The sequence below is a fragment of the Balaenoptera physalus genome (genome assembly GCF_965194825.1).
Source record: "Balaenoptera physalus genome assembly, chromosome: 13".
Classification (NCBI taxonomy): Eukaryota; Metazoa; Chordata; class Mammalia; order Artiodactyla; family Balaenopteridae; genus Balaenoptera; species Balaenoptera physalus.
The window spans coordinates 9,979,334-10,006,759 of record NC_138892.1 but is presented as its reverse complement, the minus strand read 5'-3'; the positions used below and the strand labels follow the sequence as shown (position 1 = coordinate 10,006,759).

Here is a 27,426-nt window from a genome sequence, read left to right as displayed (position 1 = left end):
AGATGGGGGGGAGCAGGGAGAGGGAGAAAGAGGGAGGGATGCGGGTGTGGTGTGAAGCAGCAGTGAGAAGTACAGATAGAAGAGACTGAAAAGCTGGGTCCCAAGAATGGGGGTGGGGGTGACTAGTTAGGAGCTGAGGATACAATGTCATAGCTGCTTTGGGGACCTTGGAGTTGTGCCATCGTGAAGGGCGATGAGGCACAGCTGTAACGCTGCGGAGACCATTTACTGGGCCTCCTCCCCTCTCCACCCCTCCTCACAACTATCCCCCAGCTCCTGAGTGGCCAGCGTTGTCTCACACGCACACAGGTTCTTCTGGGCCTTCGAATTCTCCCTTCCTTCCTTCCTAAGGAACCCAGTGTGAACTGCTCTCCAAGTGGGTGACTCACCCCAAGGGGTACCACAGGGTATGGGAAGCAAATATTCTAACTAATGTCTAATTAAGAAAAAAAAGAAATTAAATTTACCAATATACAACATTGTGACTGACAACAGAACACATATATCATTTATAAAGAAACATATATCATGAGGGTGTGAACTCAAAATGTTGTGCTAATAGGATACGTGATCAGAACAGTTGCGAGACCAGAGGTCTGGGAGAAAGGATGTAGGTTTTGGAGGAAACGTGGGCCTGACGTCTAATCTCAGCTCAGTCACTTGCAAACTGTGTGGCCCTCACCAACTTAATTGCCACCACTCTTGGTTTCCAGGTGTGTAAAACTGGGACCGCTGTGTCTGCCGCGCAGGTTGGGGTGAGGCTGGCTGGATATCACAGAGGGGCTGCTGCTCTCTTTCCTTACCTTGCCACTAAGGGGGCTTCTCTCAGCCTGGATCACATTGCCCACCATGTCATAGAAGTCCACCCCATTTGGAAGGTTGTTTGGCTTAGAGTTGTCAAACTGTGGATACTGGTACAGCTCTGCCAGCATATTTTTGTCTGCTGTTTTCTGAAGAAAAAAGCAGAATATGAAAATGGGGTCCATCATTTTGACAGTTTAAAACAATACAGTATCTGCTCCTTTTTATCACGGAGACAGTATAACAACCTTATAGACAGAGTGCGTTACAGAGTGCGTTCATGATCCCAGCACCCCTTACCAAACACCTATATACATTATTTCCACTTTCCCTTTCTGGCTTTGAGCACATGTATACAAATATGTATGTTACTTCAATCATTTTAGAATACATATACGTACACACACACTTTTATGTCCTGCTTTATCCACTTAACTTTAGATTTTTCACATTGTTACACTGTCTTCAAATTTATCATTTAAAATAATGTATCTTGTTAACAAGATTGCTTTAACTTAACTACTCACCGATCACTTCAAATTAATATTATTTATTAGTAACTGGGAGCATACGGTTCACCCCTTTGGGGTTATTTATTTAGTATGAATTTCTCAAAATGGCACTATTAGATCAAAGGATACAACTATCCCTATTGTTCTTAACATGTACATTAAATGGATTTTTAGAATAAAAATAAAATGTGACTATAAAAAATGTAAAAATACAGAAAAGTAGAAAGAGGAAACCAATTACCACCACCCAAAGGCACCTACTGGAAACATTCTAAGGGACTGAGTTCCTCTCTAACTGGGCTATGGCCTTGACAATGGAAGAACTCAGTGATTAACTGCTTTGACTCTGAGTCAGATGTCAGCTCCCCCATTTACTAGCTGTCCTGCCTGGGACAGGACATTTAAATGCGCTCAGCCACCATCATGGGTAGTATGACAGTTTCAGTGCAGACCGTCAACCATCGGGCTTTATGCTGTGTGGCTAAAAAGTGAAAAAAGGATAACGTGTTCCCCAGCATTTCAAGGTTTGAATATACACGAGCTGGGTAGTTTAAAGAGCCAGCTTAGGAGGATCTTAACCGGGGCGGATGCATGGCGGGGCCAGGCTGCGGTTGCAGAGGCAGCAGAGAGAGCCTGGCCGCAGGTCCAAGGATCTGAGAGGGAAGCAGGGCTCCGCCACCGAAAAGCTGCCTGATGCTGGACACGCCCTCTGACTGCTCCTGTCAGCGTCCCGGGCTAGCTGCAGTGATCGACAAAACCAGCACTGCTGTGGGAATGCGCCCCGTGGAGCTGCGCAGCACAGTGGCTGTGTGAACTGAATCTGAACTCATTGTTTCTAAGGGCAAACATCTTCTGAGTTCTAAAAATAAACAGACAAATGACCTCTAGAACACTCCTCATTCTACCTTTTTGAGGCGTTATGAGAAATTCCAGCATTATTAAAATACTTTAAGATTCTCTAAAAAGGGAACTCTGCCATTTTCCTGCGTAATCACCATCCAGGTTGCCAAGTTTCCCCTCCCTGGGAATAAAATCTAGTCCATGCCCAGCAGAAACGGACCGAGCAATAGATCCCTTACCCTTTTGATAATGAAAGATTTGACATTCCTGGATTCTGAGCCTTTGCAAATACACTGAGATTTTCTTTCGCTCTTTTCTGCAGAAGTATGGAAGAAGAGAAATAGGATGTGAGTAACCACGGGGTCTGTCCACTGCTGTGTGGTAATCATACCTGTGATTTTTCATTCAACCTGAGCAGTCAGATGACACGCACACTATTAGTCTCCCTAGATCCCACCTGGGTTGCTGACTTCCTAAGATTCCCCTCATTTGATTAGACTGCTTGAGCCAGAGAAGCAGCCAGGAGGAGTAGATAAAACGTGGGCTTTGAAGTCAGGCTGGGGAGAATCCAGGACCTGCCGCGGACAAGCTGTGTGGCTTTCGGCAAGTTGTTCCCTTACCCCCAAGCCTATTCTCTCATCTATAAAACACTTTCTACGGCACCCGCCTCACAGGTAGGGGGCATTAGGAACCTTTCACAGGGGGATACGTATGAAAGCACCTGGTGCAGTGTGTCCCATACAGGTCGTTTGATGTTGTCCCTCCCTCCTTCCTTGCCCAACGCCAAGAAGTCAGATTAAAGGCTCTTTCAGAACAGGCTAAAAATATCCTCATCTGAAACTCCAGACTCCGACTCAATTACATTTTAGATACTAAAAAATCAAACCCCCCAAAAACACCATCAAGGCTATGAGAAAGTTTTGCCTCTGTCTCCCAAGCCGCCGCGACTTCTCTCTCCTTTTAAAGCCTTCTTCTCCATCTCATACTTCTCAATTGCCTTCAAAAACCAAAAAAGAAATGGGGTTTTAGGGGTTAGTGCAAATCTTAGAGGAGGGCAGGGGTCAGGGAGTAGGCTGTGCAAAAGGCCTGGAGCAAAGATCGTGGCAGGGCCTTGCTGTCTCCCACTAGGTGGTAGGGCCTTGGTGGCCGTCTGTGTCACTGACCTCATCTCCCTGAGTGTCACCACCGATATGTCCCCCACCCCCACGCTCTCTCACCTGCCCCTCCTCCTGGCTACGCTCCTGAGGAGTACAGGATTGGGAACTGGGTTCCGATCATGGCTCCACGGGTCACAAGCTATTGTTTGACCTCTGTAAAGGGGGATAATAATACCTGCCTCCCAGTGCTCTTATAAGGATGAGATATAAAGAATTTAATACGCTTTAAAACACTAGCACAGAGGCTTTCAGATAGGAGCTGCTCAATAAAGGGTAACCATTATTATTATTAATCATCATACCCCTGACCTCTCAAGAGATTTCTCTTGATCTCTGACTCCTCTTCCCCCCAGCCCTGCCAATAAGGGAGGAAAGGAAAATGAAGGTCAGTGACCCAGCAAGTTGTACTGATTGTCAACCAGCCCAGCGTTGAGCTTGGGTAACAAAGTTAAAGTATGATTATGTCTTCACCACCCTCAAGGAATTTACAGTCTATTCAGAGAACCAAATCAACATACGTGGAACAATTAAGTCCTAAACTGCTATGTTTAGGATTCAAAGGAGTAAGATCGGTGTGGGCTGGAGCAGTCACAGAGGACTGGCCAGAAGTGGCGGGGCACAAGTGTTGGGAATACGAGGGATGCGGCATCTTTCCTTAGCTTGATAAACCGTGAAATGCCCCTCCAGCCTTCCCCCGCCTTTCTCCTGAGCTGGCAGCCCCGACCTGCACGATGAGCTAAAGGTACTGGAATGTGCGCAGGTGTGTGTGCGTGTCAGGGAAGGGGTCACACTGCTAAGCCTATGTATCAACACTATCACTCCAATTACGTACACCAGAGAAGGCATGATGGATGAATGAATCGGATGGGTGTGTGTCAATACGGCCATGTCTTTGATACCTGCCAGGATGCCACTGTAGCTGATATTGTCAGGGCCCGGAAGGATGGACAAGATTTGCACGGAGAAAGAACAGAAAAGATAGTTGAACGCTGGAGGAAAAGCAAGTTTTAAGGCAAGAATGATGAGACCTGAGTTTGCATTTGAGACAACAGAAGCACCTACAGGTGGGGCTGTTCCCTGGGAAGGCAGCTCCCAAACCTGGCTGATGACTGGCCTTGCTGCGGAAGTATTCAGATATACAGATTCATTAGAATCTGGAATAAACACCCAATCCAAGGAATAAACATCATTCCTTATCGGGTTCTGAATTGTTTATTTATTGTGGCCCCTGAGTTGTTCTCTATTTAAATTTAAAAAACCATAAATATTTTACATGGTACAAAATCAAATACAGTAAAAAGTCTCCTCCCTACTGCTCACCCAAGACCCTTAGTTTCTTGCACAGCTTTCTAGACGTATTCTGTACCTATTCAGATGAGAGCATACACGGCACACAGGCCTGTGCCTGGCTCTTTTCACTTTTAGTTTTTAAAAAGCTCCCAGGGGAGTCTGATGATCAGCTAGGTTTAGGTATCACTGCTCTAGGTAGCCAGGAATATGAGACTGAAATACAGGTGAGAAGCTAGAATTTGCAAACATATCATTCATTCCACGAATCTTCTCTGAGAACCTACTAAAAGCCAGGTGCCGGGCCGGTGTCCAAGAGAAGATGCAGCCGTGAGCAGTGAAGCCCATCTCTGCCCTCCGAGGGCTCAGAGACTAGCAGGGAGAAGCCGGTGATTACGAGGTGATCGGTACTGCTGTGGGGAGGGACAGGATGCCAGGAGGGCGCCCCGAAGGGGCACCTACACTGGTCTTGGGGTGAGGGTGCAGGGAAGGCCTTTCCAGAGGCAGCGGCCTATCGGGAGAGGAAGGAACACGCCTACTGCTGGAGTGAATGGTGAAGCTGTGACGGTGGGTGAACAAGCTCCCAAAGGAAGGAGACTGGAAAGAAGAGCTAGGCAAGTTCACGGCCAAAGACTGGGGAGGAACCCACATTTAGGGCATGGGAGAAGGAATAGAAATAGGACATGGCTGTGGGGGAAGTCGGCGGGGGAGTGTCTGGGTCTCGGAAGGAGACGGCTCACTCATTTGCTAGTACAGCTATTAAACACTCCTTATGCACCAGGTACGTGCTAGGCGCCATCTGGTAGGGCAGCGTGGAGCCTGGTGCTGACGTGGGAGAAGCAGCCATGAAGTCAAGGCCTGATGGATAAAGGGCAGGGCACACCGCAGCCAGCAGAGGTTGGGCAGGGTAGCCCAGGGTGGGGGCTCTGGTGGCAACAGGCAGTCAGCATCTGCCAGATCTGACCAGCTGCCTGCACAGAGGAGCGGGAAGGATGCTTCCTCCAGGTCACGTGAGGATCCACGATTGCTCCTGCCAGCCCTGTCCTGGTTCCGAGTGGCAATGAAGAACACCGAGGAGCTGTGCCGATGCTGGGCAGCCTTGAAAAGCCACCAGATCCTGCTACTGGGAGGATAATCTCATTCATTTTCCTGGTTCTAAAGTTATCATTAAAAAAACCACAGAACTGACATATAAATACATTCTTGTTGTAAAATACCCAAACGTTACAGAAGTAGTCAGAGTAAAAACAGTTTACCTCCTTCCATCCCACTCCCTTTCCAGAACTGATTCCATCTGATATGCATCCTTCCAGACTTCTCCCCTACACATTTATACATATATAATGTCCTTCTTGTGGGCCAGGCACTGATCTAAGGGTTTTCAGGAGTCTTAACTCGTCCAGTTCTTTCAGAGATAATACATCTATGAGGTAGATATATTATTAATGTTATCACTATTTTACAGGAAACTGAGACTCATAAAGGTTAAATAATTTACCTAATGTCACAGTGTGAGAAAACAGTAAAGCAGCAGGAATTTAAACTCTGACAGTCTTATTTTGTGCCTCTGGTGCTATACCCTCGTGCACACATACAGAGATATAAGGATTTTTACATGGAATCATTCCAAATAGTGTGTGTGTCTATTTTGCTTTTATTTACAAGTCAATTCTAGAATGTGTTCGACAGTGGGGTAGGGGAAACAGAAGCTCATGGTGTCCTTTCCACTTCAGTGAAGAATGCCTTTACTTCTGTGAAAAGTAACTTGACTGTATTTACCAAAATTTTAAATTTCACTTCTAGGGCTCTAGCTTGCAGAAATGTTTGCAAATGAGTCCCAAGATACATATACAAAAATATTCACATGTTCACTATGATGAAAATACCACTGAAATACTTATTGATAGGGAAGAGTTAAATTAATTATGCCATATACAACTTTTCGAATATTATGCAGCTACGAAAAGAATGGGATCAGTCAACAGCACTGACTTTGAAAAATCTCCAAGAGGTATTTATGCTAAAAATAAATAAATAAATGAATGAATAAATAAGAAAAAAACAAAAGCAGCTTCCAAAACAATATTTATGGTATGAGCCTGATTACATTAAAAAAGAAAACAATAACCCTAAATGTCTATACTGTATATTTCTAATGTATTTTTTAAAAGTTCTGGAAGGATACACACCACATAACTTGCAATGGTTACTTCTAGGGAGGGATCTAGGGCTGGGAGGGAAAGTGACTTTCACTGTTTACTTAGATATTTGTAGATACTTGAATACTTTAGAATAAGCATGCATTACCTTGCTATTTAAATTTTTTTTAATAAAAGAAAAAAATTGTTGACTCAAGAGCTAAATTGGCCCAAAAATCAGTACTGGAAAAGCCGAGGTGAGGGTAAAGTTAAAAACTGTGGAGGCAAATCACCAGGTTCAGGACCCTGGGCCAGAGGAACTTGGTGGAGAGCAAGACGCCAGGTAGGAAGGGGTGCGGAAGTTTAGGTGGAGTGAACTGGCAGGAAGTAAAGGAGCAGGGTTAAGACAGACCGAAGAAGCAGAGAGAAGGGATGGGAGAGAAGGAGGGCCAGGGAGCATGGTGGACTGAAGATCAGGCCAAGTGAGAACCCACAGAGAAGGTCCTCCCAATCCACAGAACTGCACTGCCAACAAATGACTTGGGTTCTCATGTAGTCTGAGTCTCTCTCATTGTGTTTGGAGACATAGTCAGTAACATAAATGAGTGAAGCTGGCCGAGCGTAAGACCATGTGGCAACCAACACTTTGCCTCCATATCAGGAGTGGCAGAGAGCAGTGGGGACTGTGGCGACCTGGAGACCTCACGCTCTGATAAAGAGAGCCACTGCTGTTCTGCTCCAGCTGATGACCCCATGTGGAAGTGCAGAGGAAACGTAACCATTCTTAAATATCCCATATAGCATTTTGTCTTCCCTCAGGAGACAATAATTTACCAGAGCCTAACCCACCTGGGGGAGGGGAAATACCCAATCCTAGCACCATTTAGCTATCTTGTCCCACCCAAGCGGGGGGAAAAAACTGAGAAGCAATGGTGAAGTCCACAGTCCAGAGGTACCAAAGGTTCATCAAAAGACTGAGACCCAACCATAGGACTACAGAACACTCCCCCCCAACCCTCACACCCACCACCTCATCACTGAAGGCCTATTTACTGCAGTTCCTTTTACCCAGTACATCATATCTACCTTTCAACAAAAAATTACAAGGCATACTAAAAGGCAAAAGGCACAGTTTGAAGAGCGTAAACAAGCATCAGAACCAGAGTCAGACATGGCAGAAATGTTGGACTTATCAGACCAGGAATTTTTTTTAATTATGATTACTATTCTAAGGGCTTTCACAGAAAAAGCAGAAAACATACAAGAACAGAAGGATAATGTAAACAGAGAGATGAACATTCTAAGAAAGGGTCCAAAACAAATGCTAGAGGGGATTTCCCTGGCGGTCCAGTGGTTAAGACTTCGCCTTTCAATGCAGGGGGTGCAGGTTCGATCCCTGGTTGGGGAGCTAACCTCATGCCTCGCGGCCAAAAAAACAAAAACATAAAACAGAAGCAATATTGTAGCAAATTCAATAAAGACTTTAAAAATGGTCCACATCAAAAAAATCTTTAAAAAAAAATGCTAGAGATCAAAAACACTGTAACAAAAAGGAAGGATGCCTTTGATGGCCTCATTAGTTGACTAGACACGGCTGAGGAAAGAACCTCTGAGTTTGATGAAATGACAATAGAAACTTCCAAAACAGAAAAGCAAAGAGAAAAAAAAAAGACTGAAAAAAAGAACCCCAAAACAGAACAGAATATCCAAGAACTATGGGACAACTATTAAAAAGTGTAGCATATGCATAATAGGAATACCAGAAGGAGAAGAAAGAGAGAAAAGAACAGAAGGAATATTTGAAGCAAAAAATGACTAGAAAATTTCCCCAATTAATGTCAGACACCAAAACACAGATCCAGGAAACTCAGATAACACCAGGTAGGATATATGCAAAAAACTAAAATGAAAACGAAACCCATAAAACTACACCTAGGCATTTCATATTCAAACTTTAGAAAATCAAAGATAAAAATCTTTAGGGACCTTCCTGGTTGTCCAGTGGGTAAGACTCTGTGCTCCCAGTGCAGGGGGCCCGGGTTCAATCCCTGGTCGGGGAACTAGATCCCGCATACATGCTGCAACTAAGAAGTCCTCATGCTGAAACTAAAAGATCCCGCATACCACAATTAAAGATCCCACATGCTGCAACTAAGGGCTGGCACAGCCTAAATAAATAAATAAATATTTAAACAGAGGCAAAAAAAAAAAAGAAACAAAAATCTTGAAAGAAGCCAGAGGGGGGAAAAATACCTTACCTATAAAAGAGCAAAGATAAGAATTACATCCGACTTCTCAGAAACGGTGCAAGCAAGAGGAAAATGAAGTGAAATATTTAAAGTGTTAAGGAAAAAATCCCTGCCAACCTGGAATCCTGTACTCCGCAAAATTATCCCTCAAAAGTGAAGAAGAAATGAAGGCTTTCTCAGACAAACGAAAACTGAGGGAATTTGTTGCCAGTACATCTGCCATGAAAGAAATGCTAAAAGAAGTTCTTTAGAGGGAAGGAAAATGATACAGGTCAGAAACTTGGATCTACATAAAGAAAGGAAGCACATCAAAGAATGAATCAGTGAAAGTAAAATAAAAAATTTTGTTTTTTTATTCTTAATTGATCTAACAGATAGCAGTTTGTTCAAAATAATAGTAGCAATGTGTGTGTATATACATATACACACATACACAAGTGAAATCAAATGAATGATGGCAATGATACAAAAGACAGGAGGATGGAATTAGGAATATTTTATTATTATAAAGTATTTGCATTACCCGTGAAGTGGTATAGTAATATTTGAAAGTGGACTTAGATTAGTTGTAAATGTATATTTTAAACTCCAGGGCAACCACTAAAAAAAGTACAAAAAGTACAAAAAGAAGTATGATTGATATGCTAAGAAAGGAGAGAGAATAAAACCACATAAAATGCTCAATTAAAACCACAGAAGGCAGAAAAAGTTTGGAAGACAAAAATAGGAAAAAAGGGGACTTCCCTGGTGGTCCAGTGATTAAGAATCCGCCTTCCAGTGCAGGGGACGTGGGTTCGATCCCTGGTCAGGGAACTAGGATCCCACACGTCACACGGCAACTAAGCCCACGCACCGCAACCACTGAGCCCATGCACCACAACTAGAGAGAAGCCCACGTGCCACAACAAAGAGCCCGCGTGCTGCAACTAAGATCTGACACAGCCAAAAAATAAAAATAAATTAAAAATAAATAAATATTTTAAAAAATGGGAACAAAGAACAGGCCAACAAATAGAAAACAGAACAAATATAGTAGATATTAATCCAACTATATCAATAATCACTTTAAACATGAAAGGTCTAAATATGCCAATTAAAAGACAGAGATTGTCAGAGTAAATCCAAAAACAAGATCCAAAATACTTTGTCTATAAGAAACCCATTTTAAATATAAATAAATATATAGATTAGAAGTAAAGGGATGAAGAAAGATATACCATACTAACACCAATAAAAAAAAAAAGTATATTTCACTTAGAGCAGACTTCAGATCCAGGAAAGTTATCAGGGATAAAGAGGGGCATTATATAATGACAAAGGGGTCAATACACCAAGAAGACTTAACAATCTTAATGTGTATGTGCCTAACAACAGAGCATCAAAATACATGAGGCAAAAAAAGAATTGCATGGACAATGAATCCATTGATGAATCTACTATAATAGTTAGAGACTTTAGTACTCCTCTGTTAGAAAGGGACAGATCCTGCAGACAGAGAATTAGTAAGAAAATAGCTGAACTCAACAGCATCATCAATCAACTGGATATGTGCCCTTTCCTATAACCAACAATGAACAAGTGGAATTTGAAATTAAAAACACAATACCATTTACATTAACAAAAAAATGAAATACTTAGGTATAAATCTAATAAAATATGTACAAGATAAAAGTAAGAAAAACTACAAAACTGATGAAAGAAATTAAACAACTAAATAAATGGAGATATTCCATGTTCACAGATGGAAAGACTCAATATTGTCAAGACGTCAGTTCTTCCCAACTTGATCGATGCAATCCCAATCAAAATCCCAGCAATTTATTTGTCGATATTGACAAACTAACTCTAAACTTTATATGGAGAAGTAAAAGACCCAGAATAGCAAACCCAGTATTGAAGGAGAACTGACACGACTTGACTTCAGGACTTACTTACTATAAAACTACAGTAATCAAGACAGCGTGGCATTGGCCAAGAAAACAGACAAATAGATCAATGGAACAGAATAGAGAGTCCAGAAATAGACCCACATAAACAAAGTCAATTGATCTTTGACAAAGAGGCAAAGGCAGTACGATGGAGCAAAGATAGACTTTTCAACAAATGGTGCTCGAACAACTGAACATCCAAATGCAAAATAACGAACCTAGACACAGACCTTACATCTTTCACAAAAATTAAGTCAAAATGGATAACAGACCTAAATATAAAACTCCTAGAAGATAACCTAGATGAGAAAACCTAGATGACCTTGGGTTTCACAATGACTTTTTAGATACAACATCAGAGGCATGATCCATGAAAGAAATAACTGATAAGCTGGACTTCATTAAAATTTAAAACTTCTGCTCTGCAAAGGACAGTGCCAAGAGAAAAAGAAGACCAGCCACAGACTGGAGAGAATATTTGCAAAAGATACATTTGATAAAGGACTGTTATCCAAAATACACAAAGAAATCTTAAAACCCAACAATAAGAAAACAAACAACTCAATTAAAAAATGGGGCAAACACCTCAACAGACACCTCACCAAACAAGATATACAGATGGCAAGTAAGCATATAAAAAGATGTTTAATATCACGTTATGAGAGAACTGCAAATTAAAACAACAAGGTATCACAGTATACTGGTTAGGATGGCCAAAACCCCAAACACTGACCACACCAAATGCTGATGAGGATGTGGAGCAACAGGAACTCTCATTCATTGCTGGTGGGAATGCAAAAGGGCACAGCCACTTTGGCAGACAATTTGGCAGTTTCTTACTATACTAAACATACTCTTACCATATGGTCCAGGATTCATGTTCCTTGGTATTTACCCAAATGAACTGAAAATATATGTCTACACAAAACCCTGCATACGAATGTTTACAGCAGCTTTATTCAAAATTGCCAAAACTCAGAAGCAACCAACATGCCCCTCAGTAGGTTAACAGATAAATAAACTGTGGACATCCAAACAACAGAATACTATTCAGTGCAAAAAAGTAATGAGCTATCAAGCCATGAAAAGACATGGAGAAACCTTAAGGACATATTACTAAGTAAAAGAAACCAATCTGAAAAGGTTACATACTTTATGATTCCAACTCTACGACATTCTGGAAAAGGTAAAACTAAGGAGATAGCAAAAGATCAGTGGTTGCCAAGGAGTGGGGGGGAGAGAGGGATGAACAGCAGCACAGAGGATTTTTAGGGCAGTGAAACTATTCCATATAATACTATAAGGGTGGATAAATATCATTATACATTTGTCCAAACTCATAGAATGCACAGCACAAAGGGAGAAACCTAATGTAAACATGGGCTTTGGGTGAATGTGATGTGTCAATTTAGGTTCATCAATTATAATAAATGTTCCACTCTGGTGATGGGGAGGTTGTGCATGTGTGGGGACACGGAGGGGTATGTGGGAACTCCGTACTTTCAGCTCAATTTTGCTATGAACCTAGAACTTCTCTAAGAATAAAGTTTATTAATTTAAAAAATATATCTTTGAGACTTCTACTGTGCAAATGTGCTTTCAAATAAGTAGAGGGGCCTCTAGGGCCCTTCCTTCCTGGAAGCCTTGCCTCAGCACCCACAACTTACCAGGCTGTGCACCAACGGGTTGGGACTCAGGTCTGTGTCAGCAATCCCTTGGTTCACCTGCTGTATGGAGCCAGTGCGCCAGGCTGGGAGGTGAGTCTGTTAAGGAAACTTTCTGGGTGATGACTACACACAAATAGAACAGGATGGAGAGAGCCTGGAAAGAACAGCAGCTCACTGCCTTTCTGTGCTGTCTTTCCCCCCCACCCCCCCACAGTTCACTTATTTATTTATTTATTTAATTTTTGAATTTTATTTTTTTTATACAGCAGGTTATTAGTCATCAATTTTATATACATCAGTGTATACATGTCAATCCCAATTGCCCAGTTCATCACACCACCACCCCCACCACCCCCGCCGCTTTCCCCCCTTGGTGTCCATACGTTTGTTCTCTACATGTGTCTCAATTTCTGCCCTGCAAACTGGTTCATCTGTACCATTTTTCTAGGTTCCACATATATGCGTTAATATACGATATTTGTTTTTCTCTCTCTGACTTACTTCACTCTGTATGACAGTCTCTGGATCCATCCACATCTCAACAAATGGCCCAATTTCGTTCCTTTTTATGGCTGAGTAATATTCCATTGTATATATGTACCACCTCTTCTTTATCCATTTGTCTGTCGATGGGCATTTAGGTTGCTTCCATAGCCTGGCTACTGTAAATAGTGCTGCAATGAACATTGGGGTGCATGTTGTCTTTTTGAATTATGGTTTTATCTGGGTATATGCCCAGTAGTGGGATTGCTGGATCATATGGTAATTTTATTTTTAGTTTTTTAAGGAACCTTGATACTGTTCTCCATAGTGGCTGTAGCAATTTACATTCCCACCAACAGTGCAAAGGGTTCCCTTTTCTCCACACCCTCTCCAGCATTTGTTGTTTGTAGATTTTCTGATGACGCCCATTCTAACTGGTGTGAGGTGGTACCTCATTGTAGTTTTGATTTGCATTTCTCTAATAATTAGTGATGTTGAGCAGCTTTTCATGTGCTTTTGGCCATCTGTATGACTTCTTTGGAGAAATGTCTATTTAGGTCTTCTGCCCATTTTTGGATGGGGTTGTTTGTTTTTTTTTAATACTAAGCTGCATGAGCTGTTTATATATTTTGGAGATTAATCCTTTGTCCGTTGACTTCTTTGCAAATATTTTCTCCCATTCTGAGGGTTGTCATTTTGTCTTGTTTATGGTTTCCTTTGCTGTGCAAAAGCTTTGAAGTTTCATTAGATCCCATTTGTTTATTTTTGTTTTTATTTCCATTACTCTAGGAGGTGGATCAAAAAAGATCTTTCTGTGATTTATGTCAAAGAGTGTTCTTCCTATATTTTCCTCTAAGAGTGTTATAGTGTCCAGTCTTACATTTAGGTCTCCAATCCATTTTGAGTTTATTTTTGTGTATGGTGTTAGGGAGTGTTCTAATTTCATTCTTTTACATGTAGCTGTCCAGTTTTCCCAGCACCACTTATTGAAGAGACTGTCTTTTCTCCATTGTATATCCTTGCCTCCTTTGTCATAGATTAGTTGACCATAGGTGCGTGGGTTTTTCTCTGGGATTTCTATCTTGTTCCATTGATTTATGCTTCTGTTTTTGTGCCAGTACAATATTGTCTTGATTACTGTAGCTTTGTAGTATAGTCTGAAGTCAGGGAGACTGATTCCTCCAGCTCCGTTTTTTTCCCTCAAGACTGCTTTGGCTGTTCGGGGTCTTTTGTGTCTCCATACAAATTTTAACACTTTTTGTTCTAGTTCTGTAAAAACGCCACTGGTAATTTAATAGGGATTGCATTGAATCTGTAGATTGCTTTGGGTAGTAGAGTCATTTTCATAATATTGATTCTTCCAATCCAAGAACATGGTATATCTCTCCATCTATTGGTATCATCTTTAATTTCTTTCATCAGTGTCTTATAGTTTTCTGCATACAGGTCTTTTGTCTCCCGAGGTAGGTTTATTCCTAGGTATTTTATTCTTTTTGTTGCAATGGTAAATGGGAGTGTTTCCTTAATTTCTCTTTCAGATTTTTCATCACTAGTGTATATAGGAATGCAAGAGATTTCTGAGCATTAATTTTGTAAATTGCAACTTTACCAAACTCATTAATTAGCTCTAGTAGTTTTCTGGTGGCATTTTTAGGATTCTGTATGTATAGTACCATGTCCTCTGCAAACAGTGACAGTTTTACTTCTTCTTTTCCAATTTGTATTCCTTTTCTTTTTTTTAACATCTTTACTGGAGTATAATTGCTTTACAATGGTGTGTTAGTTTCTACTTTATAACAAAGTGAATCAGTTATACATATACATACGTTCCCATATCTCTTCCCTCTTGCATCTCCCTCCCTCCCACCCTCCCTATCCCACCCCTCTAGGTGGTCACAAAGCACCGAGCTAATCTCCCTGTGCTATGCGGTTGCTTCCCACTAGCTATTTTACGTTTGGTAGTGTATATATGTCCATGCCACTCTCTCACTTTGTCACAGCTTACCCTTCCCCCTCCCCATATCCTCAAGTCCATTCTCTAGTAGGTCTGTGTCTTTATTCCCATCTTGCCACTAGGTTCTTCATGACTTTTTTTTTCCCTTAGATTCCATATATATGTGTTAACATACTATATTTTTCTCTTTCTGACTTACTTCACTCTGTATGACAGATTCTAACTCCATCCACCTCACTACAAATAACTCCATTTCATTTCTTTTTATGGCTGAGTAATATTCCATTGTATATATGTGCCACATCTTCTTTATCCATTTGTCTGTCGATGGGCATTTAGGTTGCTTCTATGACCTGGCTATTGTAAATAGTGCTGCAATGTGTCTTTTTGAATTATGGTTTTCACAGGGTATATGCCCAGTAGTGGGATTGCTGGGTTTTATGGTAGTTCTATTTTTAGTTTTTTAAGGAACCTCCATACTGTTCCCCATAGTGGCTGTATCAATCTACATTCCCACCAGCAGTGCAAGAGTGTTCCTTTTTCTCCACACCCTCTCCAGCATTTATTGTTTCTAGATTTTTAAATTTTTATTTATTTTATATTTATTTATTTATTAGTTTTGGCTGTGTTGGGTCTTCGTTGCTGTGTGTGGGCTTTCTCTAGTTGCAGCGACTGGGGGCTACTCTTCGTTGCGGTGCACGGGCTTCTCACTGTGGTGGCTTCTCTTGTTGCACAGCACAGGCTCTAGAGTGCACGGGCTTCAGTAGATGCGGTGTGTGGGCTCAGTAGTTGTGGCGCATGGGCTTAGTTGCTCCGCGGCATGTGGGATCTTCCCGGACCAGGGCTTGAACCCGTGTCTCCTGCATTGGCAGGCGGATTCTTAACCACTGCGCCACCAGGGAAGCCCTGTTTCTAGATTTTTTGATGATGGCCATTCTGACCGGTGTCAGATGATATCTCAGTGTAGTCTTGATTTGCATTTCTCTAATGATTAATGATGTTGAGCACTCTTTCATGTGTTTGTTGGCAATCTGTATATCTTCTTTGGAGAAATGTCTATTTAGGTCTTCTGCCCATTTTTGGATTGGGTTGTTTGTTTTTGTTGTTGAGCTGCATGAGCTACTTGTAAATTTTGGAGATTAATCCTTTGTCAGTTGCTTCATTTGCAAATATTTTCTCCCATTCTAAGGGTTGTCTTTTGGTCTTGTTTATGGTTTCCTTTGCTGTGCAAAAGCTTTTAAGTTTCATTAGGTCCCATTTGTTTATTTTTGTTTTTATTTCCATTTCTCTAGGAGCTGGGTCAAAAAGGATCTTGCTATGATTTATGTCATAGAGTGTTCTGCCTATGCTTTCCTCTAAGAGTTTGATAGTGTCTGGCCTTATATTTAGGTCTTTAATGCATTTTGAATTTATTTTTGTGTATGGTGTTAGGGAGTGTTCCAATTTCATACTTTTACATGTACCTGTCCAGTTTTCCCAGCACCACTTATTGAAGAGGCGGTCTTTTCTCCACTGTATATGCTTGCCTCCTTTATCAAAGATTAGGTGACCACATGTACGTGGGTTTATCTCTGGGCTTTCTGTCCTGTTCCATTGATCTATATTTCTGTTTTTGTGCCAGTACCATACTGTGTTGATTACTGTAGCTTTGTAGTAAAGTCTGAAGTCAGGAAGCCTGATTCCTCCAGCTCCATTTTTCATTCTGAAGATTGCTTTGGCTATTCGGGGTCTTTTGTGTTTCCATACAAATTGTGAAATTTTTTGTTCTAATTCTGTGAAAAATGGCAGTGGTAGTTTGATAGGGATTGCATTGAATCTGTAGATTGCTTTGGGTAGTATACTCATTTTCACAATGTTGATTCTTCCAATCCAAGAACATGGTATATCTCTCCATGTATTGGTATCATCTTTAATTTCTTTCATCAGTGTCTTATAATTTTCTGCATACAGGTCTTTTGTATCCTTAGGTAGGTTTATTCCTAGGTATTTTATTCTTTTTGTTGCAATGGTAAATGGGAGTGTTTCCTTAATTTCTCTTTTAGATTTTTCATCATTAGTGTACATAGGAATGCAAGAGATTTCTGTGCATTAATTTTGTATTCTGCTACTTTACCAAATTCATTGATCAGCTCTAGTAGTTTTCTGGTAGCATTTTTAGGATTCTCTATGTATAGTATCATGTCATCTGCAAACAGTGACAGTTTTACTTCTCCTTTTCCAATTCATATTCCTTTTATTTCTTTTTTTTTCTCTGATTGCCGTGGCTAGGACTTCCAAAACTATGTTGAATAATAGTGGTGAGAGTCGACATCCTTGTCTTGTTCCTGACCTTAGAGGAAATGCTTTCAGTTTTTCACCATTGAGAATGATGTTTGCTATGGGTTTGTCGTATATGGCCTTTATTATGTTGAGGTAGGTTCCCTCTATGCCCACTTTCTGGAGAGTTTTTATCATAAATGGGTGTTGAATTTTGTCAAAAGCTTTTTCTGCATCTGTTGAGATTATCATACGGTTTTTATTCTTCAATTTCTTAATATGGTGTATCACATTGATTGATTTGCGAATATTGAAGAATCCTTGCATCCCTGGGATAAATCCCACTTGATCACGGTGCATGATCCTTTTAATGTGTTGTTGGATTCTGTTTGCTAGTATTTTGCTGAGGATTTTTGCATCTATATTCATCAGTGATATTGGTCTGTAATTTTCTTTTTTTGTAGTATCTTTGTCTGATTTTGGTATCAGGGTGATGGTGGCCTCATAGGATGAGTTTGGGAGTGTTCCTTCCTCTGCAGTTTTTTGGAACAGTTTGAGAAGGATGGGTGTTAGCTCTTCTCTAAATGTTTGATAGAATTCCCCCATGAAGCCATCTAGTCCTGGACTTTTGTTTGTTGGAAGATTTTTAATCACAGTTTCAATTTCATTATTTGTGATTGGTCTGTTCATATTTTCTATTTCTTCCTGCTTCAGTCTTGGAAGGTTATACCTTTCTAAGAATTTGTCCATTTCTTCCAGGTGGTCCATTTTATTGGCATAGAGTTGCTTGTAGTAGTCTCTTAGGATGCTTTGTATTTCTGCAGTGTCTGTTGTAACTTCTCCTTTTTCATTTCTAATTTTATTGATTTGAGTCCTCTCCATCTTTTTCGTGATGAGTCTGGCTAATGGTTTATCAATTTTGTTTACCTTCTCAAAGAACCAGCTTTTAGTTTTATTGATCTTTGTTATTGTTTTCTTTGTTTCTGTTTCATTTATTTCTGCTCTGATCTCTATGATTTCTTTCCATCTGCTAACTTTGGGTTTTGTTTGTTCTTCTTTCTCTAGTTCCTTTAGGTGTAAGGTTAGATTGTTTATTTGAGATTTTTCTTGTTTCTTGAGGTAGGATTGTATAGCTATAAACTTCTCTCTTAGAACTGCTTTTGCTGCATCCCATAGGTTTTGGATCATCGTGTTTTCATTGTCATTTGTGTCTAGGTATTTTTGATTTCCACTTTGATTTCTTCAGTGATCTCTTGGTTATTTAGTAACGTATTGTTTAGCCACCATGTGTTTGTGTTTTTTACGTTTCTTTCCCTGCAATTCATTTCTAATCTCATAGCATTGTGGTCAGAAAAGATGCTTGATATGATTTCAATTTTCTTAAATTTACTGAGGCTTGATTTGTGACCCAAGATGTGATCTATCCTGGAGAATGTTCCGTGCACACTTGAGAAGAAAGTGTAATCTGCTGTTTTTGGATGGAATGTCCTACAAATATCAATTAAATCTATCTGGTCTATTGTGTCATTCAAAGCTTCTGTTTCCTTATTTATTTTCATTTTGGATGATCTGTCCATTGGTATAAGTGAGGTGTTAAAGTCCCCCACTATTATTGTGTTACTGTCAATTTCCTCTTTTATAGCTGTTAACAGTTGCCTTATGTATTGAGGTGCTCCTATGTTGGGTGCATATATATTTATAATTGTTTTATCTTCTTCTTGGATTGATCCTTTGACCATTATGTAGTGTCCTTCCTTGTCTCTTGTAACATTCTTTATTTTAAAGTCTATTTTATAGGATATGAGTATTGCTACTCCAGCTTTCTTCTGATTTCCATTTGCATGGAATATCTTTTTCCATCCCCTTACTTTCAGTCTGTATGTGTCCCTAGGTCTGAAGTGGGTCTCTTGTAGACAGCATATATATGGGTCTTGTTTTTGTATCCATTCAGCAAGCCTGTGTCTTTCGGTTGGAGCAATTAATCCATTCACGTTTAAGGTAATTATAGATATGCATCTTCCTATGACCATTTTCTTAATTGTTTCGGGTTTGTTTTTGTAGGTCCTTTTCTTCTCTTGTGTTTCCCACTTAGAGAAGTTCCTTTAGCATTTGTTGTAGAGCTGGTTTGGTGGTGCTGAATTCTCTTAGCTTTTGCTTGTCTGTAAAGCTTTTGATTTCTCCATCAAACCTGAATGAGATCCTTGCCGGGTAGAGTGATCTTGGTTGTAGGTTCTTCCCTTTCATCATTTTAAGTATATCATGCCACTCCCTTCTGGCTTGTAGAGTTTCTGCTGAGAAATCAGCTGTTAACCTTATGGGAGTTCCCTTGTATGTTATTTGTCGTTTTTCCATTGCTGCTTTCAATAAGTTTTTCTTTGTCTTTAATTTTTGCCAATTTGATTACTGTGTGTCTCGGTGTGTTTCTCCTTGGGTTTATCCTGTATGGGACTCTCTGCACTTCCTGGACTTGGGTGGCTATTTCCTTTCCCATGTTAGGGAAGTTTTCGACTATAATCTCTTCAAATATCTTCTCTGGTCCTTTCTCTCTTTCTCCTTCTGGGACCCCTATAACGCAAATGTTGTTGCGTTTAATGTTGTCCCAGAGGTCTCTTAGGCTGTCTTCATTTCTTTTCATTCTTTTTTCTTTATTCTCTTCCGCAGCAGTGAATTCCACCATTCTGTCTTCCAGGTCACTTATCCGTTCTTCTGCCTCAGTTATTCTGCTATTGATTCTTTCTAGTATAGTTTTCATTTCAGTTATTGTATCGTTCATCTCTGTTTTTTTGTTTTTTAATTCTTCTAGGTCTTTGTTAAACATTTCTTGCATCTTCTCGATCTTTGCCTCCATTCTTTTTCCAAGGTCCTGGATCATCTTCACTATCATTATTCTGAATTCTTTTTCTGGAAGGTTGCCTATCTCCACTTCATTTAGTTGTTTTTCTGGGGTTTTATCTTGTCCCTTCATCTGGTACATAGCCCTCTGTCTTTTCATCTTGTCTATCTATCTGTGAATATGGTTTTTGTTCCACAGGCTGCAGGATTGTAGTTCTTCTTGCTTCTGCTGTCTGCCCTCATCTGGTGGATGAGGCTAAGAGGCTTGTGCAAGTTTCCTGATGGGAGGGACTGGTGGTGCATAGAGCTGACTGTTGCTCTGGTGGGCAGAGCTCAGCAAAACTTTAATCTGCTTGACTGCTGATGGGTGGGGCTGGGTTCCCTCCCTGTTGGTTGTTTGGCCCGAGGCAACCCAACACTGGAGGCTACCTGGGCTCTTTGTTGGGGCTAATGGAGGACTCTGGGAGGGCTCACACCAAGCAGTACTTCCCAGAACTTCTGCTGCCAGTGTCCTTGTCCCCACATTGAGCCACAGCCACCCCCCACCTCTGCAAGAGACCCTCCAACACTAGCAGGTAGGTCTGGTTCAGTCTCCCCTGGGGTCACTGCTCCTTCCCCTGGGTCTCGATGCACACACTACTTTGTGTGTGCCCTCCAAGAGTGGAGTCTCTGTTTCCCCCAGTCCTGTCAAAGTCCTGCAATCAAATCCCACTAGCCTTCAAAGTCTGATTCTCTAGGAATTCCTCCTCCCGTTGCCAGACCCCCAGGTTGGGAAGCCTGACGTGGGGCTCAGAACCTTCACTCCAGTGGGTGGACTTCTGTGGTATAAGTGTTCTCCAGTCTGTGAGTCACCCACCCAGCAGTTATGGGATTTGATTTTACTGTGATTGTGCCCCTCCTACCGTCTCACTGTGGCTTCTCCTTTGTCTTTGGATGTGGGGTATCTTTTTTGGTGAGTTCCAGTGTTTTCCTGTCGATGATTGTCCAGCAGCTGGTTGTGATTTTGGTGTTCTCACAAGAGGGAGTGAGAGTACGTCCTTCTACTCCGCCATCTTGGTTCAGGGCCCTCTGTGCTGTCTTTTCACTTAATTATTTTCTCTGCGAACATTCACACTTCTTTTATTTTGTGTTAAATGAGTTGCTTTATAAATTATAAACAAAAATTAACCATATTCTAGATACCTTGGAAAATATAAAAAGAATCACCCATTACACTACCACCCTAACAACTTGTTAGGTTTTGGGGAGACTTCCTTCTAGCATTATTACATACACACTTTTTTTACATAATTATAATATCATTGGATGCCTATTTTACTACTCTGACTTCTCTCCTACTGATTATGACGATTATTTTCCATAAAGCTAAATAATCTTCATAATATTTTAAATGGCAAAACACAAATCCATTTAGAGAATGCATCTTAATAGACTTAACTGTCCCTTGGCTATTGAATATTTAAGTTTTTTATAATTTTTTTTACAACTACAGATAACGCTGTGATGCACACAGTCACACAGAGAGCTGTTTCCTTCAGGTGAAGGATGCCTGGGTCCAAGGGCATCTTGACCTTGTTTATCACTGTTGAAATCGCTGCTCAGTTCAATGGACCCTCTTACTACCCTCTCTACGTTTGCATTTCTTTCTGTCTTAGCCTCAATTGGTCTAGGATACATCCTTTGTAAAAGCCCCATAATCCTACCACTCCTCACTGCCTTCACATATAGCAAGGTTCACTGTTACTTCCATTACCCTCAAGTGTTCTTACAAATCAGAGGATACTTGACGAATGAAGATGCCAAGGAGGGACACGACAAATCATAGGAAGTGAAATGGATGACTTAGGTTGAGATAAGTGTAGGATTAAGAAGAAAGAGCGTACATTAGAAAAAGGCCCAGGAAAGTGAGACCCTGAAATAGATCCTGATGGGATCATTTGTGCTCATCTTGAGAAGGGTTTCTGAGAGGCATGGAAAGTAAGCTGATGCAGTTTGGTTGGCAGGAGCATGACTTGAAGGTAAATGAGCTTTATATAAGATGGAAAGACAGGGTTATTTATAACCTGAGAGGGTCTTTATTTGCTGGATGAGTTCTATGGTCCCCCAGAGACGGGATTCTGTGGGTCCCTGAGATACAAGGTTCAGGGTCAGAAGTGAGATCAATAAAGGCAGAGTCAGAGAGGAAAGATGCTGGTAGAGCCTGGATGATGTCAGAAGGGGGCAAAGTCTGGGCCCAGGTAGAGGTGCTGGCAGTGGCAGGTGAGAAGAGGAAAGGTCAAAGGGAGTAAAAAAAAGAAAAAAGAAAAGAAAAGAAAGGAAAAGAAAATAAAGAAAAAAGGGAATTCCTTGGTGGCCCAGTGGTTAGGACTCGGCACTTTCACTGCCAAGGGCCTGGGTTCAATCCCTGATCAGGGAACTAAGATCCTGCAAGCTGCGGTGCGGTGTGGCCACAAAATAAAAAAGAAAAAATTTTTTTAAAAGTTGGGTACTCAGCTAACTAGTCTGAGGGCAGAGGGTTGGACTACAACTTAGGTTCTATCTATAAGCTTAATTCTTTGGAAGGCAGAAGGGAAAGAAAGAGACAATGGGGGAAAAAAGAACATTTTTTTCTCTTCTTCCCCATTCTTTCAACGAATATTTCCAGTATGTCTTCCTTTAGGGCTCTTTCTGATTATCTTAGTAAAACAAACTCAAGACAAACAATCCTTCACAGCCTCCTATTCTTTTCAAGGACAGGCAGGGCTTAAGTCATTGAAAAAAATTAACAAACATGTAAGAAACGAGCTAGTAAGTGGTGTGTGTTATAGACTCGAGCCCAGGTTACACCTCTGCACGGGTGTGTTTGGTCTCCATTGCGGACGGCACCACAGAAGGATACAGGCTGGACTGTCCTCCAGATTCTTCCTCATGGCATCCTTCACTGCTTTCCGTGCGGTGAATGAGACAGCCGGGTGCTCATCTACTGGCACCATTGGCAAGGCAGTGAAATTGATGACATCCATCTTCCTGAAATCAGCCATTGTCCAGTTTCTTGTAAGCTGACAAACAGTGAGTTTCCACTTTTAAGAGCCTCTCATTCCTCACTACAATCTTGTTTCCTGTTCCACCAGCCTCCTGGGAATCACAGATAGCATACAACCATCTGAGAAAGCACAACCATGCTCATCTCGTAAGCAGGGCTGATAGCGAGGCACATGCTGCATGTTAATGGGGAATAAAGGCTTTTGTCTGAGAAGCCCATTGTTTTGTTTTTTTTTAAATTTTTATTGGAGTATAGCTGATTTTTTTTTTTACACAATGTTGTGTTAGTTTCTGCTGTACAGCAGAAAGGCTTTTGTCTGAGAAGCCCATTGTTTTGTTTTGTTTTTAATTTTTATTGGAATATAGCTGATTTTTTTTTTAAAACAATGTTGTGTTAGTTTCTGCTGTACAGCAGAAAGGCTTTTGTCTGAGAAGCCCATTGTTTTGTTTTGTTTTTTTTAATTTTTATTGGAGTATAGGTGATTTTTTTTTAACACAATATTGTGTTAGTTTCTGCTGTACAGCAAACTGAATCCGTTATACATATACATATACATATATCCATTCTTTTTAGATTCTTTTCCCATATAGGTCATTACAGAGCATTGAGTAGAGTTCCCCGTGCTATATAGTAGGTCCTGATTAGTTATCTATTTTACATATAGTACTATGTATATGTCACTCCCAATCTCCCAATTTATCCCTCCCCTGCCCCTTTCCCCCTTGGTAACCATAAGTTTGTTTTCTACATCTGTGACTCTACTTCTGTTTTGTAAATAGTTCATTTGTACCATATTTTTAGATTCCACATATAAGTGATATCATATGGTATTTGTTTTTCCCTTGTCTGACTTACTTCACTCAATATGACAATCTCTAGGTCCTCCCATGTTGCTGCAGATGGCGTTATTTCATTCTTTTTTATGGCTGGGTAATGTTCCATTGTATATATGTACCACACGAGAAGCCCACATGTGTACATTGTATATATGTACCACATTCTTAACAGAGAACTTCAAAGCATATATACTTTTGCTTTCTACCTGCTGATCCCCACCACCCCCTGATGAGAATTATTCTGGTTTTAAAAATAAGGCGACTAGGGAATTCCTGGTGGTCCGGTGGTTAGGACTTGGTGCTCTCACTGCCAGGGGCCCGGGTTCCATCCCTGGTTGGGGAACTAAGATCCCGTAAGCCACACGGCGCGGCCAAATAAATAAATAAATAAAAATAAGAAGACTAGACTGCTGAAAAGATGGGGCTCCAGACCATCCAGCAAGCCAGTTTCCAAATTAGAAATGCAGTCAAATCTGTTTGGCTCTCTGAGCCTCACCTGTAAAGTCAGAGATGTGGATTAGGGCCCTAAGCCCCTTTTCGGCTCTCAGATGTTGGGCTTCTATGATACTGGGTCCACCTCCTCAGCATGAGGCTCCTAATCTAGCTGAGGCTTTCTGCTCCCTTTCAGGAAACTGGCCCCACACTACTTTTCCTCCTGGATTTGGAATATTCTGGCCACGGTGCTCTCCTGGGTCCTTGCTTATTGGCCAGGAGGAGTTCATCACTACCATCTGTGGGTCCTCCCTGTCCGGAGCCTGGTGGTATAGGCCTGGTTATAATGAAGTAAAAGACTCAGACCTGCCCTCAAGAAGCTCAGACATAATGGAAAGAGAGAGAAAAGGTATAGTCTGATGGAAAACTTAATCAAGGTGCCCTTTCACCACAGTCTCCTTTCTTCTCCTTTGGTTCATACCTTCTGCTCTGCTCTCTTCTCCCCAGCCATCCATCCTACATGCCTGCCCCACCGGACTTCTTCCTGGTCCCTGCCATGCTGTGCGCTTTGTGCTTCTATGCCTTTGTACATGCAGTTCCCTCCATTCAATCAGTCCAGGTGATATGTCTTTTTGGAAAACCTTCCTGAATTACTCCAGGCCATTAGTACCACCCCTTTTCTGTGAAGTCCAGGATTCTGCTTTCAACTCTCTATTACAGCACTTACAATACAGAACTAGAATTATTTGCTTCTATGTCTTTCTCCATTAGGCAAATTACTCTCTAGGAATTAGGTTCACTCAATATTTGATTCCATTTTTAACGCACTCACCACACTTCTTTCTGGTCCAAAGAGGCTATCCATTTTGGGCTGTCCTAAGTCAGTTGGACTGTAGAAAAGGTTGGCCCAGGCTCAGGTTGGTACTATTATTTCCTGCCTCCTGCCCCTAGTCTTTAGCCATACAGGCAAGGGGGTGAGGGTAAAGGGGAGGCAGGTGCATTTTAGGGCTTCTCACTTTTCTTCCACCCACCCACCCACCCCCGCCAGCATGACTGGAAAACTCCATGTTCTCTGAAAAGCCAGGCTTAGGGGGACCCTGTTAAGAAGCCTCTTGCTTTAGCTTAACATTATTACCCATGCCTAATGGGAGGATTGAATATTATGCTTGTTAAAAGACACATTTAAAATACTCTGTTCCCTTCTGAAATTTTCATCACATCATTTTAGGATAAGTATTCTCTGAAGCATGATAAGTTTTTACTGTCACTATTTGGGGAGAATAAATGGGTGGGGGAGCAAACTAACTTTATTGAATATCCACCCCGTGCCCAGCACTGTGCTGTATATTAGGGGCAGGTGACTGGAAGAATAAAAAACGTTCTGCCCTCATGGAGCACATATTCTGGCAGCTGAGATTTGAAAGTCCCTTGTTTAAAGTTAACACATTTTAACTTAAACACGTTAAACAAGTTAAAACAATGCTGACTTTGGAGTCAGACAGACTTTTGTTCCGTTTAAACTTCAGTCATTAAATGACTACTTACTGACTGCCCAACACAGCCAGCGATGTGTCCCTACTTGGGGACAGGATGGTGAGCTAAACCAGACTTTATCCCTGCCTTAATGGAGCTTATGTCTACTAGGGGTGACAAGTGATAATTAATTATATACATAACCATGAATTATAACTGACCACTGCTTCAAAGGGAGGGACACAGTGCTGTGAGAGACGACATAATAGTGGATAACGACCTAGTCAAGGGAGTCAAGACTTGAAGGAAGAGCAGGAGTTAATTAGATGAGTGGGGAGGGGAAATACCACCCAAGCAGAGGGACACACAGTAGAAAGATAGGAAAAGACTAGACCGGTGCATCACAGTAGCCACTAGCCACATGTAACAATTGAGCCCTTGGAATTTGGTTAGTGTGACCGAAACACTAAAATCTTAATTTTAGTTAATTAAAATTTAAAAACTGAAGCAGAATAAACTTTAAAATATTGATTGTATGTTGAAATGATCATATTTGGGAGATATGAGTTAAAACATTATTCATATTAACATCACCTGATTTTTTTTTAATTTTTAAAAAATATGGCTACTAGAAAATTCTAAATTATATATGTGGCCCACATTATGTTTCCATTGGACTGTGCTGGGTTAGACCATGTGGTTTGGTTCTAGGACACGGAACTCTCCCCTTTTCAATGAAGTAACGTGTAGTTGGAAGAAAACTGCACTTGGAGCCAGAGACCTATGGGTCCTGCCCCTCACTGGATGGATGACCTGGTGCACTCACTAAGCAGCCAGTAAATATCCCTTGAATGACCCGGAGTTTCCTCATTTGTCAGATGGAACCAGTAATACATACAGTTAGGATTTTAGGAGATCTAGAGTTGATTCTCGAGTAGTTCTCTGCCCCTTGCTCACTGTGCAACCTTGAAGCGGCCCCTGACCTCAGGTTCCCCTGCCCGTCAAAGCCGATGAGAGGCCCGGCGTGGGGAGGCTGGCAGGCAGGGTCACTGTCTGTCTGTCCATCTTACCTGAAGACATAGGCGGAATCCGACGAACTCGGGGCCGATTCCGCCACGGCTCCCTCAGGGGACCCTGTAAAGTTCTGGATGGACACCCGACACCCGTTGTGCCCACATCCACCAGGAAGGGGTGCGCTTTGTTTTGTGGTCTGGGAGGAGGAAGAGAAGGAGGGACGTCGGGGAGAGGCCCATTTTGCGTTTGTAAGTCCTGACGTTCTCCAGGCAACGCGGGCCGCAGCCACCACTCGCACCTTTCCCACGACAACGGAGGCGTGGCGAGCCTCCACCTCGTCCACGAGACGCCGTTACCACGGCGACGGCCCCGTTAGGCGGGGGAGACCAGACCCAGGGGTTTGTGGGGAGGGTGAGTGTGGTTCCTCGTCCTAGCCTATAGCACGGGGCATGGAAGTGACTCCAGAAGACACTGCCTTTGTGGAGTCTATTAAATATATCGGGGGTAGTCCTCAAGAGTTTCTGGTGCTTCGCGTAGGCTCGCGT

General features: G+C 41.5%; 1 protein-coding gene across 2 annotated transcripts in view; it reads right to left on the bottom strand.

Moving 5' to 3' along the window:
• Positions 1 to 27,381, bottom strand: part of FAM227A (family with sequence similarity 227 member A) — a 100,759-nt gene extending 73,378 nt beyond the window's left edge. Inside the window, exons 1-6 of one of the 2 annotated variants that reach the window (XM_082420043.1) lie at positions 26,938 to 27,381; positions 22,983 to 23,218; positions 12,580 to 12,662; positions 3,078 to 3,150; positions 2,393 to 2,469; positions 804 to 950 (exon numbers count right to left, since the gene is read on the bottom strand). In XM_082420043.1, coding sequence (XP_082276169.1) covers positions 804 to 950; positions 2,393 to 2,469; positions 3,078 to 3,150; positions 12,580 to 12,662; positions 22,983 to 23,124 — 522 coding nt within the window. In that variant the 5' untranslated portion in view covers positions 23,125 to 23,218; positions 26,938 to 27,381. The remainder of the gene's footprint in view (positions 1 to 803; positions 951 to 2,392; positions 2,470 to 3,077; positions 3,151 to 12,579; positions 12,663 to 22,982; positions 23,219 to 26,937) is intronic. The other variant, XM_082420044.1, reaches the window with a different exon arrangement.
• Between the last annotated feature and the right edge of the window lie 45 nt (positions 27,382 to 27,426).